The following is a 15,144-nucleotide window of genomic DNA, read 5'->3' on the forward strand; positions in this document are numbered from 1 at the left end:
AGACTGCAGTATAAGCATTTCTCAACTGGAGTAAGAGCGTGAAATCCATTCGTTGGTGATACCCGCTTCCCTTACTCCCCGAAGACGTCCACCTCTACACTCAAACAGAAGAATTACACGAGTAAACAACAGCTATTACTTGGCTCAAATGCTTGGCAAAGAGAGGACGCAATCAACACCTACCCAAATAACGATGTTTACAAATAACACGACATTAACAAGCTTCTTGCCAGTCAACATCGGCCAATATAAGTCCGTGGATTACTAAGAGATATTACTTGACTAACACTTATTCCTGGCTCTTATCTTCGCCCATCTTTCTTTCTTTCTTTCTTTCTTTCTTTCCTTCGTTCTCTCTCTCTCTCTCTCTCTCTCTCTCCCTCTCAATATATATATATATATATATATATATATATATATATATATATATATATATATATATATATATATATATATATATACATATATATATATATATACATATATATATAAAGATAGAAATGTTAAAAGCAGGTGGGGATATAGTTTTGGAGTGGTTGGTGCAATTATTTAATAAATGTATGGAAGAGGGAAAGGTACCTAGGGATTGGCAGAGAGCATGCATAGTTCCTTTGTATAAAGGCAAAGGGGACAAAAGAGAGTGCAAAAATTATAGGGGGATAAGTCTGTTGAGTGTACCTGGTAAAGTGTATGGTAGAGTTATAATTGAAAGAATTAAGAGTAAGACGGAGAATAGGATAGCAGATGAACAAGGAGGCTTTAGGAAAGGTAGGGGGTGTGTGGACCAGGTGTTTACAGTGAAACATATAAGTGAACAGTATTTAGATAAGGCTAAAGAGGTCTTTGTGGCATTTATGGATTTGGAAAAGGCGTATGACAGGGTGGATAGGGGGGCATGTGGCAGATGTTGCAAGTGTATGGTGTAGGAGGTAGGTTACTGAAAGCAGTGAAGAGTTTTTACGAGGATAGTGAGGCTCAAGTTAGAGTATGTAGGAAAGAGGGAAATTTTTTCCCAGTAAAAGTAGGCCTTAGACAAGGATGTGTGATGTCACCGTGGTTGTTTAATATATTTATAGATGGGGTTGTAAGAGAAGTAAATGCGAGGGTCTTGGCAAGAGGCGTGGAGTTAAAAGATAAAGAATCACACACAAAGTGGGAGTTGTCACAGCTGCTCTTTGCTGATGACACTGTGCTCTTGGGAGATTCTGAAGAGAAGTTGCAGAGATTGGTGGATGAATTTGGTAGGGTGTGCAAAAGAAGAAAATTAAAGGTGAATACAGGAAAGAGTAAGGTTATGAGGATAACAAAAAGATTAGGTGATGAAAGATTGAATATCAGATTGGAGGGAGAGAGTATGGAGGAGGTGAACGTATTCAGATATTTGGGAGTGGACGTGTCAGCGGATGGGTCTATGAAAGATGAGGTGAATCATAGAATTGATGAGGGAAAAAGAGTGAGTGGTGCACTTAGGAGTCTGTGGAGACAAAGAACTTTGTCCTTGGAGGCAAAGAGGGGAATGTATGAGAGTATAGTTTTACCAACGCTCTTATATGGGTGTGAAGCGTGGGTGATGAATGTTGCAGCGAGGAGAAGGCTGGAGGCAGTGGAGATGTCGTGTCTGAGGGCAATGTGTGGTGTGAATATAATGCAGAGAATTCGTAGTTTGGAAGTTAGGAGGAGGTGCGGGATTACCAAAACTGTTGTCCAGAGGGCTGAGGAAGGGTTGTTGAGGTGGTTCGGACATGTAGAGAGAATGGAGCGAAACAGAATGACTTCAAGAGTGTATCAGTCTGTAGTGGAAGGAAGGCGGGGTAGGGGTCGGCCTAGGAAGGGTTGGAGGGAGGGGGTAAAGGAGGTTTTGTGTGCGAGGGGCTTCGACTTCCAGCAGGCATGCGTGAGCGTGTTTGATAGGAGTGAATGGAGACAAATGGTTTTTAATACTTGACGTGCTGTTGGAGTGTGAGCAAAGTAACATTTATGAAGGGATTCAGGGAAACCGGCAGGCCGGACTTGAGTCCTGGAGATGGGAAGTACAGTGCCTGCACTCTGAAGGAGGGGTGTTAATGTTGCAGTTTAAAAACTGTAGTGTAAAGCACCCTTCTGGCAAGACAGTGATGGAGTGAATGATGGTGAAAGTTTTTCTTTTTCGGGCCACCCTGCCTTGGTGGGAATCGGCCAGTGTGATAATAATAAAAAAACATATATATATATATATATATATATATATATATATATATATATATATATATATATATATATATATATATATATATATATATACGTGTGTGTGTGTGTGTGTGTGTACTCACCTAGTTGAGGTTGCAGGGGTCGAGTCCTAGCTCCTGGCCCAGCCTCTTCACTGGTCACTAATGGGTCACTCTCCCTGAACCGTGAGCTTTATCATACCTCTGCTTAAAGCTATGTATAGATCCTGCCTCCACTACATCACTTCCCAAACTATTCCACCTCTTGACTACTCTGTGGCTGAAGAAATACTTCCTAACATCCCTGTGATTCATCTGTGTCTTCAACTTCCAACTGTGTCCCCTTGTTGTTGTGTCCCATCTCTGGAACATTCTGGCTTTGCCCACCTTGTCAATTCCTCTCAGTATTTTGTATGACGTTATCATGTCCCCCCTATCTCTCCTGTCCTTCAGTGTCATCAGGTCGATTTCCCTTAACCTCTCCTCGTAGGACATATCCCTTAGCTCTGGGACTAGTCTTGTTGCAAACCTTTGTACTTTCTCTAGTTTCTTTACGTGCTTGGCTAGGTGTGGGTTCCAAACTGGTGCCGCATACTCCAATATGGGCCTAACGTACACGGTGTACAGGGTCCTGAACGATTCCTTATTAAGATGTCGGAATGCTGTTCTGAGGTTTGCTTGGCGCCCATATGCTGCAGCAGTTATTTGGTTGATGTGCGCTTCAGGAGATGTGAGTGGTGTTATACTCACCCCAAGATCTTTTTCCTTGAGTGAGGTTTGTAGTCTCTGGCCCTGCTAGACTGTACTCCGTCTGCGGTCTTCTTTGCCTTTCCCCAATCTTCATGACTTTGCACTTGGTGGGCTTGAACTCCAGGAGCCAATTGCTGGACCAGGTCTGCAGCCTGTCCAGATCCCTTTGTAGTTCTGCCTGGTCTTCGATCGAATGAATTCTTCTCATCAACTTCACGTCATCTGCAAACAGGTACACTTCGGAGTCTATTCCTTCCGTCATGTCGTTCACAAATGCCAGAAACAGCACTGGTCCTAGGACTGACCCCTGTGGGACCCCGCTGGTCACAGGTGCCCACTCTGACACCTCGCCACGTACCATGACTTGCTGCTGTCTTCCTGACAAGTATTCCCTGATCCATTGTAGTGCCTTCCCTATTATCCCTGCTTGATCCTCCAGTTTTTGCACTAATCTCTTGTGTGGTACTGTGTCAAATGCCTTCTTGCAGTCCAAGAAAATGCAACCCACCCACCCCTCTCTCTCTTGTCTTACGGCTGTCACCATGTCATAATACTCCAGTAGGTTTGTGACACAGGATTTCCCTTCCCTGAAATCATGTTGGCTGCTGTTGATGAGATCGTTCCTTTCTAGGTGTTCCATCACTCTTCTCCTGATAATCATCTCCAGGACTTTGCATACTATACATATCAGTGACACTGGTATGTAGTTTAGTGCTTCATGTCTGTCTCCTTTTTTAAAGATTGGGACTACATTTGCTGTCTTCCATGCCTCAGGCAATCTCCGTGTTTCGATAGATGTATTGAATATTGTTGTTAGGGGTACACATAGCGCCTCTGCTCCCTCTCTCAGGACCCATGGAGAGATGTTATCCGGCCCCATTGCCTTTGAGGTATCTAGCTCACTCAGAAGCCTCTTCACTTCTTCCTCGGTTGTGTGTACTGTGTCCAGCACTTGGTGGTGTACCCCACCTCTCCGTCCTTCTGGAGCCTCTTCTGTCTCCTCTGTGAACACTTCTTTGAATCTCTTGTTGAGTTCCTCACATACTTCACGGTCATTTCTTGTTGTCTCTCCTCCTTCCTTCCTTAGCCTGATTACCTGGTCCTTGACTGTTGTTTTCCTCTTGATGTGGCTGTATAATAGCTTCGGGTCAGATTTGGCTTTCCCTGCTATGTCGTTTTCATATTGTCTTTGGGCCTCCCTTCTTATCTGTGCATATTCGGTTCTGGCTCTTCGACTGCTTTCCTTATTCTCCTGGTTCCTTTGCCTTCTATATTTCTTCCATTCCCTAGCACACTTGGTTTTTGCCTCCCTTCACCTTTGGGTGAACCATGGGCTCATCCTGGCTTTTTCATTATTCCTGTTTCCCTTAGGTACAAGCCTCTCCTCAGCCTCCTTGCACATTGTTGATACATATTCCATCATCTCATTAACTGGCTTCCCTGCCAGTTCTCTGTCCCACTGAACCTCGTTCAGGAAGTTTCTCATTCCCGTGTAGTCCCCTTTCTTGTAGTTTGGCTTCATTCGCCCTTTCCTTCGTGCTTCCCCCTCCACTTGTAGCTCTACTGTGTATTCGAAGCTTAAAACCACATGATCGCTGGCCCCAAGGGGTCTTTCATATGTGATGTCCTCAATATCTGCACTACTCAAGGTGAATACTAGGTCCAGTCTTGCTGGTTCATCCTCTCCTTTCTCTCTTGTAGTGTCCCTTACGTGTTGGTACATGAAGTTTTCCAGTACCACCTCCATCATCTTAGCCCTCCATGTGTCTTGGCCCCCATGTGGCTCCAAGTTCTCCCAATCGATTTCCTTGTGGTTAAAGTCACCCATGATCAGGAGCTTTGCCCTGCATGCATGTGTGTGTGTGTGTGTGTGTGTGTGTGTGTGTGTGTGTGTGTGTGTGTGTGTGTGTGTGTGTGTGTGTGTGTGTGTGTGTGTGTACTCACCTAATTGTGGTTGCAGGGGTTCGGACTCAGCTCCTGGCCCCGGTGTGTGTGTGTGTGTGTGTGTGTGTGTGTGTGTGTGTGTGTGTGTGTGTGTGTGTGTGTGTGTGTCTGTCTGTCTGTCTGTCTATCTGTCTGTCTGTCTGTGTCTGTGTGTATCTCGCTAAATCTAATTAGAAGTTCCTTAAAGTTTTTTCTTGGACGTTGACAGAGGTATCTTGCTTGAGGCGCCACAAGAAACTTTCGACCCTGTTTCAAATTCTTATTTCTAGTACATGTCGTCCTTGTTTGGTCTTCCTGCTCCTCTTTTTACAGACCGCTGTTATTATGGCTCAGGCGTTGGATTTAGAGCTGCCATCACCGATGTAAGTCGTTGTAAGAGTTCGCCCTTCACTACTTGTTCTTAAGGTGATGAGGAAGATATTGTTACTTTACAGAGGAAGATAATGTTACTTTACAGAGGAAGATAATGTTACTTTACAGAGGAAGATAATGTTACTTCATATTTATTCTTCTGAGTGTCTGTATCAAGTTCTTGAAGTTCTTGTTTTTTTTAAACCTGTTACCATTCCCTCAGTTAGTGTTTTAACGGGGTGGGGGTAACCGGTTTAACAGAGATGCAAACCACAGCACCTGTGTCTGTCCTTCTTTACGGATGACACCCGAATTTGTATGATAGTGTCATCCATCGAAGACACTGCAAATCTCCAAGTGGATGTCAACCAAATCCTTAAATGGGCCGTAGAAAATATGAAGTTCAATGAAGACAAATTTTAATTACTCTGCTATAGAAAACTCGAGAAAATTAAAATTGTATCGGAGTATAAAACAAATTCCAACCACACAATAAAGCGATAAACTAATGTGAAAGACCTGAGAGTGATAATGTTACAGACTCTCACTTTCAAAGATCACAACATTGTATCTATCACATCTGCTAGGAAAATGATAGGATGGATAACGAGAACCTTCAAAAATAGAGATGCAAAGCCCATGATGAGTCTCTTCAAATCGTTTGTTCTCTCTAGGCTGGAATATTGCTGTATACTAACGGCCCCTTTTAAGATAGGCGAAATTGTAGACCTTGAGAATATACAGAGAACTTTCACTGCACGTATAATTACGATAAAGCACCTAAATTACTGGGAACGGCTGGAATCTCTTGATACTCCCTGGAACGCAGGCGAGAAAGATATATGATAATATACGCTCGGAAAATCCTAGAGGGACTAGTCTCAAATCTATACACGAAAATCAATCTTTACGAAAGCAAAAGATTCGGCAGGAGATGCAACATTGAAAAGCAGGGGTACCACGAAGAGACAGCACAATAAGTGTCATGGGCCCAAGACTGTTCAACTGCCTTCCAGCATACATAAGGGAGATTACCAATAGACCCCTGACTGTCTTCAAGGAGCTGGAGAGGCACCTAAAGTCAGTACCAGACTAGCCGGGCTGTGATTCGTACGTCTTTTTAAGTGCTGCCAGTAGTAACAGCCTGGTAGATCAGTCCCTGATTCACCACGAGGCTTGGCCATGGACCGGGCAGCGGGGGTATTGACCCCCGAAACCCCCTCTAGGTATACTTCAGGTTCCTCCCGTTAGTGTTTAAATCCCCCTTGCCCCTTCCAGTATTTAGTATTCTGAGTCATCCTTAGGTGTTTTAATTCCTTCAGTCAACAGTGTTATTGTCACAACTACTACAATTCACAGTTTCATAAGGCAGTGGCTCGGCCAGTGTATGCGCCGCAATGACGGCGTCACTTTCTTGTTGGGTGCCGCCACCTGTTAATGAGTCTGCAAAGAAGCGGAACAAGGAGCAGGCCAAGCCTGCCGTGGGTCATGGACCAGGCCATGTCTGCCGTGGGTCAAGACCAGGCCTAGTCCGCTGTGGGTCGTAGAGACCAAATCTGCCGTGGGCCAGGAGCAGCCTAAAACTTCCGTATCCAAAACAGGTTCCCAGCCGAATTTTTCTGCATTTCCAAGGATCTGGTCTTCAATCCGTGTGTTTTGGCAGCGGCGGTGAAGCAATATTGCGGATCCTGATAAACTCCGGGAGGTAAGAGGCAAGTTCAAGGAGGCTGGAGAGGGCCCTGGCACGCCCTACATGTGGTGATGCAGTATGACAGATAATTGAGACCAAATATGATAGAGAGGCACTTGGTTGGTTGGTTAACCGGATTTAAAGGCTATCAACTACTCCAGGGTCATTAAAGCTAAACGGTAACCTTTTCACCACCAGACAAGAATACTTTAATCTGGAAAATAGAGATTAAAATAAACTCACAGCAGATAGATTATGAAAGACACACACCTCTCAGTGTATATAACCTGTGGAAAAGGTACTTGGTAAAGAGCAGCTTCGTCAAATTATGATGCACACTTGATAAAGTTGAAGAGTTAAACACTTTTGCAACATTTGTTGCAAAAGTGTCTAATTCTTCAACTTGTCGTTTTTCTAAACTATTTAAATCACAACTGATAAAGCTCTACCCAGAGGGAAATATCGTCTATACTAGTCTAGTGGCATTTAACCTGGAATATGTAAGACATCCCCGGGATATTTCTATCTTTTTTCCCGGGGGAGCGAAGACTAACTGGCGCCACTTATAAAACCTGATTTATCGTACTACTAAAAGTATTAAATGAAAAAAAAATAAACGTAAAAGATATTGTTGTTCATTTACCAATGACCTACAATATTTTTTTACAAATATATTATTTATTACTGCGGTAAAAGACTTTGACAAGGGATGTAATTACGGTGGGGAGGGGCAATTGTGGTGGAGAGGGAGTAATTACGGTGGGAAGGGGCACTTATGGTGGGGAGAGAGTAATTAGGGTTTTGTTAGGTATCTTATGGAGTACCAGTGTCACAAGAGGTTAAATACCACAGTACCAGGCTGACCCAAGGACACCTATAATGCCCTAATAATACCACCTAAAGGATTCGGCTTCGGTTCACACCGAGGAAGATGTGCAGCCTGCTGTTCTGTTTACCGGGGAAGATGTACAGCCTGCTGTTCTGTTCACCGGGGAAGATGTGCAGCCTGCTGTTTTGTTCACCGGGGAAGATGTGCAGCCTGCTGTTCTGTTCACCATATAATAAATAGCAACCTTGGTGTTGGGAGAGTGTTGCGGGTGACCTCCTGGTGAGTGGCAATATACCTTAGAAAGGCCTTAAGATAAGATATAGGAACAGAACAGTCTTTTATTGTGACAATAAATCGCTCTGTTACTGACCTGATCAAACCATACCACGGGCGTGGATAGAACCCGCGATCAGAGAGTCTCAAAACTCCAGACCGTCGCTTTAGCCACTGGACCAGCTGGCCACAATAAGATTCGTCACAGTGGTCACAGTGGTGCCTATGCTAACCTTCATATGGTGTAGAAATATACCTAGTTGGACGAATCTTATTGTGGCTAGCTGGTCCAATGGCTAACGCGACGGCCTGGAGTTTTGAGACTCTCTGATCGCGGGTTCTATCCTTGCCTGTGGTATGGTTTGTTTACAATCGTGTCATTACGATTTCGTGAGTCAAGTGACCTGATCAAGTTCAACATGGAGCGGGGCGTCGCCGCAATAAAAGTTTGCTTTGCTCCTCTATCTTTTTTCTTATACAGCATGGGCAATACTCCTTCATATCTAGTTGCTAGCTTGTAAATTGTGACTAGAGTGCCCCAGGTTGCTCTGAACCTACATGCAAAGTACAAATGTTGTCAGAAGCTTTCTGTCGTCCAGCCTACGGGGCGAGAGAGTGTCAAGGAATGGTATATCTTTATTTTTGTTAAAAGTGTGTTTCTCTTTGTCATCCTTTAGATTTTTTTTTGTAAACCTAATATAATAATGTTAACGTCATATTGAAATACATTTATTTGAGTTTAGTCGAAATTATTGTCGATATGTGGTGTCTGCGAGGTTGTTGTTACAGTGTCAAGGATGTCTGTCTAGCTAAACTGCGATTTCATTGATTCATTCATTCATTCAGTAATCATAAACCGTAAACATATCCATCCATAAATGTGAAACCACTTTAGTCGTAGCTAACACTGCCTCAGGAACACAAGGACAGCGGAACACTGCCTCAGGAATACAAGGACAGCGGAACACTGCCTCAGGAACACAAGGACAGCGGAACACTGCCTCAGCAATCCAAGGGCAGCAGAACACTGCCTCAGGAACACAAGGACAGCGGAACACTGCCTCAGGAACACAAGGACAGCGGAACGCTGCCTCAGGAATACAAGGACAGTGGAACACTGCCTTAGCAATACAAGGACAGCGGAACACTGCCTCAGGAACACGCAAGGACAGCGGAACGCTGCCACAGGAACACAAGGACAGCGGAACTCTGCCTCAGGAAAACAAGGATAGCGGAACGCTGCCTCAGGAACACAAGGACAGCGGAACGCTGCCTCAGGAACACAAGGACAGCGTAACGCTGCCTCAGGAAAACAAGGATAGCGGAACGCTGCCTCAGGAACACAAGGACAGCGGAACGCTGCCACAGGAACACAAGGACAGCGGAACGCTGCCTCAGGAAAACAAGGATAGCGGAACGCTGCCTCAGGAACACAGGGACAGCGGAACGCTGCCTCAGGAACACAAGGACAGCGGAACGCTGCCTCAGGAACACAAGGACACCGGAACGTTGCCTCAGGAACACAAGGACACCGGAATGCTGCCTTAGGAACACACAAGGACAGCGGAACACTGCCAGCGGAACACACATCTTGTCTAAACGAGAACCAAAACTCTGAAACACCTAGGCAAAAGGTGTCAAATAAAGTCACATCCTGAAGAATTGAATTTAACACACACAGTAACATGATCCAGGAGCCTTGTTAATACACCTATAGACCGAAGGAACAACAGGAACTACACCAAATTATTCATTAAATTTACCTTCTTAGCCTGAGATCAATCAAGAAATATGAGGTTCACTGTAGCACGAAACATTTGACGAATGATCCAAGCAGCACAAGTCTGTTCAGAAGGTATCCGACCTTTTCACAAGAGGAGAATCTGCAATCTGTCACAACCTTCAAAAGAAAAGTGAACTCGTAAACTGCTTACTCTCTAGACGACTGGGACTATTGATCCAAGGAATTGAACCTGCATTTCCCTTGGATCAAGGCTTAATTGCCTTTCGTTCCTCAGGCGCTGTTTGACCCTTACGAATTAGCGCTTCTCTGTGAATATATTAATAATCTGGACGGCTAGACGGGCTACTGTATAATACTACGTCCAACTCTGCTTGCTTGTCTGACTCAATATCTTTTATGGTGACTGCTTCTTAATCCCTAACTATTCGCCTCTGCAGTCTTAAAAAATAAAATTGGCTAGAATGTCCGGGCATCAGTCCGAGCTTTCCTCATATCAGAAACTACAGCAAAGCACACAGTTGATGGGATCCTAATGCCTATCTCTCGCGTATTCATTCGGGATTTACGTACACGTGACTGTCTCCATATTCCTCCCCCACCTGAAGCTATTGTAACCTGTCGTCTGTCTCTACGTTACCCGGGATTCAAGTCTTCTCGGGAAGCAATCAGAAATACAGACATCCTTTAGGAATTCGTGTAAACTGCTACTTCATCGCTTTTGCATCCATAGACGGCATTTACAAATAAGAATTCACCCGGTAGAAATACATTAGCCTTCAGGGACGCAGCAGCAGAAGTTGCCAGCCCACACTCCTCCAGCGGCCGTCACTCACCCAGCAAGACTTCCACAACCAATAACGTGACTTACATACACTGAAGCAGGAGGCGAGGGTTCACATTCCAACCCTGATACAGTACCGATACAACTGACGAGAAACTGCATGAAATACAGGGACCAATACATGTCCCTGAACATACGATAAATATCGTTCGCTGCTACAGGAATCATATCGGTACAAGTTTTTTTCTCGCATATTGGGCAATTTGCAAGAATGTGATCTTCACTGGCGTACTGCCTTTCCCTCCATACATAGTTGATTAAAAATTGCCCCTTGCAAGCAGGGAACAGCAAAATGTTATAAGGTGAACAGTCGCCATTTTCAACGACCGAATATCATTCCAAATCTTCGTTTAGCACTATGTCGCTAATTACAAATTAGCGTTTTTTAAGTGGACCCTGGTATAGTCAGGCAGTCATCCACAGGTAACACCACATCCTGAAACTCAACAACCAGGTGATTATGTATTCCAGCCACTCCAGCCTAACTAGGATCAGCCTATGGTATCACACGGAGATATCGCATCATCAGCAGCCCATACTTATCAGCTAATTTTGGATGGTGACCATACTGGGAACATATTATACGAACACACGCCTGCGACGTCGGTTGACACTGTACAATGTAATATTTTATACCTTTTTGTTCAATGAAGAACCAGTTTTATAATTATGAATCAACCATTTATACAAAAAGAGTACTCACTCGGCGGCTTGGTGACCCTCTAGTCTGGTGACCATAACAAGCACTCCACAGTGCTCTAAGTTCAGCTATAGCTTCTTCAGCTCACAAATAAGGGTTCGATCCTAGGAGGAGCGAAGGCGTGGGGCGTGTTTCCTTACACCTGTTGTCCCTGTTCAGCTATCGCTAAACAGTCGCACAGGTTTAAGCGGACTGCTTAAAGTGGCATCCTGATCGGCCAGAGTGTGGTGCTTAATTCCGACTGAGTACCACTAGCGCCGGTTTTGTAATACGTCAAGCCAGCAACCAGGAGGCACGTGTGGGACCCAGGAGTGCAAGCAACGATTCTTGGAACCACCAGTTAATGGTTCAGTCCCAGTCGTTCCTAGGGTGAAACTGAGCTCATCCCAGCAACATATGGAGAAAGACAGACCTTGTGCCAGCATCTTCTGGAAGGGAAACGAGCTTATCCCAGCATCATCTAGAGTGAGCCTGAACTCATCCCAATATCTGGAGCGAAACTGAGCGACAGTAAGCTTATACCAGCAGCATCTTGAGCGACAATAAGCTTATACCAGCAGCATCTTGAGCGACAGTAAGCTTATCCCAGTAACGTCCGGAGTTAAAAAGCGCCTAAAACAGTATCAAAAAGCGAAATTAAGCTTATCCCAACTTAATGTTTACAATAATAATAATAATAATAATAATAATAATAATAATAATAATAATAATAATATTATTATTATTATTATTATTATTATTATTATTATTATTATTATTATTATAATTATTATTATTATTACTATTATTGTTATTAGTATTATTATTTTATTCATGGGAAAACACAAAACCAGTAGGGGCCAATCAGAGCATCGGAAGGCAATTGAGTTCTAACGCTGAAGGGCAGATTAGTTCCCATCCCTCGAATCAAAAACCTCTCACAGGCACCAAACACCATCTTACCCCCACCCCTCAATCCTCCTCAAGCTAATTTTGCTAAAAAAAAATGTATGCAAATCACAAATATTCTCCCCATCGTTAATACAGAACGAAAATATAGAAGAAAATATTTAGGGGTTTATTTTGAAATAAAGTTTAAGATCTTAGACCATATTAATTTGTTTTTAAATGTTATTTGCAAGAGGGAACAAATATGAATGTCAACACCGAACTGTGAATAATTCGAAAGTTGTGAATAATGCTACGTAAATTGTGAATAATATGTAAATGGTGAATGATGATACGTAAATAGTGAATAATTATACGTAAATAGTGAATAATGATACGTAAATAATGAATACTGATACGTAAATAGTGAATAATGGTACGTAAATGGTGAATAATGATACGTTTGTTGTAAATAATGATACATCATTTGTGAATAATATGTAAATTGTGAATAATAATAATGATAATGATAATAATAATAATAATAATAATAATACGTATATTGTGAATAATAAAACGTAAATTGTAAATGATTGTATATAAATTGTAAATAATACTACGTAAATTGGGAATAATAAAGCATAAATTGTAAATGATATGTAAATTGTGAATAATAATACTTAAGCTGTTAATAATAATTCGTAAGTTATCAATAATAATACGCAAGTTGTGAATAAAACGTAAATTGTAAATGATAATATATAAATTGTGAATGTAAAAAGATAAACTATGTACAGATGTAATGTTGAATGTGGTGGCTGGAAGTGTAGGTATTTAAGTGTTATTTTAAGTAATTAACACACAGCCTTGAAGGTTAGGAGAGTTATTAGTGTGATGGATGGTAGGTGCTGGAAGCTGGTGTGGGGGATGGCAAGTGCTGGATGTGGGTGTGAGGGATGGCAGGTGTTGGAAGTGTGGGTGTGAAGGATGACAGGTGCTAGAAGTGTATGAAGGAAGGCAGGTGTTACACACATGCAGGTGTTACACACCTGCAGGTGTTGGAAGTGTATGAGGGGGGAGGGGGATGAGAGGGGGTATGTAAAGAAGGCGTTGTCAGTGAGGGAAGGCAGGCAGGCAGGCAGGCAGGTGCAAGACGAGGAGCAGTAAGACTAACACTTTCCACCACAGGTGCACCAGACGTGGATCTGAGCCAGCTGAGTGAGGAAGAGAGAGCTATCATCGTCAGTGTCATGGAGAAGGCCAAAGAGATGGAGGTCCACCACGACACTCCCACCAGACAAAGGTAAGACACACAAAAACAACCTTGTTTTGGCCCCGCCACACTCCCTAGACCATCATTTTCCTCTCCCCGGGGCTTGTCTTCCTTCCCCAGGAATATCTCCCTGCAAGCTCGCAGAGTCTTATCTCCCTTCCCAGGGGGCCGTTCCCTCCCTTGGTCAGGAAAGTAATATCTATTACCAGGTTGTGTTTCACGTGATGTTTTCCTGGAACTTACTTAAATCTGACTGGTAAGTAGACTTATACTAAACCTGGTAGTGGAGGTAGACATACACTTTAAACCTGGCAGGAGAAAGCAAATCTACATCTTAACTTTGACATGGGAGAGTAGACATGCACATTTTATAGGTCACCTATGTGGAGCTCCTAGTCACTACATTCTAGAGAAAAATTACAAATGTAGAATGTAATGGTACTGTACGTGCGTATGGGTGTGAGTAGTAAATACTCACGCAAACACACGCGCACACGCGCGCACGCACAGTAAATACAAGCTCATGCCAGCAAGCACACGTTAACACTGGGAACACTCACACTTGCATTAAAGTACTCGCCCGTGTAAACCACAGAAATGTGGAAACAAACTAAGCGAGCGAGCGCTCGTGTGAAAGTATCCCGGAAAGAATTACTGGGGAGTTGAAAGTTACCAGACACATCTTAACTCAATGTGTGTGTGTGTATGTGTGTGTGTGTTGGAGATAATCAGTCATGACTGATCATCCCTCACATGCACATGATCGGTCATGACTGTGATTGCCGAGGACAGAACCAGAGACCAATCTAAGGTCGACCGTATTTTGTTTGTTTATTTCCTCGTGAAAAGAACTAGAATTACTGGCGTTTAGGGATGTCATAATTAGCTAATTTTGTCTGATAGGTACATACCTCTCGATGTATATAAACTTATATAAACTAATTTCTTTATTTCAGATTATATCTTACAGAAATTTTAGAAAATTAGCTTATTTTTTTCGATATTTTTTTGTTTCACACGGAGGCTTACTTAGTAGCCTAACCTAAACTCGCTATAAAACTTCTTAACATAACTTAATCCTATTAAACTTATCCTATATCAATGTTATTTAACATGACTGAAATTTATGGATTTCATGATGTTGTGGTTGATTTTCGTGGATGTGGGCTTTACTTGCTTGGGTGAATTATTATTGATTTACGAGCTAAGTCTGCAAGTTCTGGTTATAAAGCATATATATTTACTGCAAACTTTGACTTAAAACTTTCTCTGCCCATACTTTTGGGAAGAGGTTAAGCTGGGCTAAGATATGCTAGTTTAAGTTAGGATAACTTAGACTAGGGTTGGTAGGTTAAGGTTTGGTTAAGTTAGGTCAGGTTAGGTTGCGAAGAGTTAAGTTAGGCTACATTACGATAGGTTAGGTTAGGCTAGATTAGGTTCGATTAGGCTAGGAAGATTAGATTAGGTTGGGTTAGGTTAGGAAAGGTTAAGTTAGGCTGGTTTAGGCTAGGCTTTGTTAGGCTAACTACGGAATGTTTTGGGTAGGTTAGGTTGAGAAATTTGAGCTCGTGTTGATAGTCTTCTGATGAACCGTAATTCAGGGCACATGTTCACTTTTTTTTTTGTAAAGTATCCCCTAATGTCTACACATCTTCCCAGCTCGTTAGCAGAGAGATTT

General features: G+C 42.8%; 1 protein-coding gene across 14 annotated transcripts in view; it reads left to right on the plus strand.

The window, feature by feature from the left end:
- Positions 1–15,144, plus strand: part of LOC128686427 (histone-lysine N-methyltransferase 2D) — a 632,197-nt gene that overhangs the window by 97,436 nt on the left and 519,617 nt on the right. For all 14 annotated transcript variants that reach the window (XM_070085781.1, XM_070085784.1, XM_070085782.1 and 11 more), the window contains exon 3: positions 13,382–13,496. In XM_070085781.1, coding sequence (XP_069941882.1) covers positions 13,382–13,496 — 115 coding nt within the window. The remainder of the gene's footprint in view (positions 1–13,381; positions 13,497–15,144) is intronic.

This window comes from Cherax quadricarinatus, chromosome 17 (genome assembly GCF_038502225.1).
Source record: "Cherax quadricarinatus isolate ZL_2023a chromosome 17, ASM3850222v1, whole genome shotgun sequence".
Taxonomy (NCBI): Eukaryota; Metazoa; Arthropoda; class Malacostraca; order Decapoda; family Parastacidae; genus Cherax; species Cherax quadricarinatus.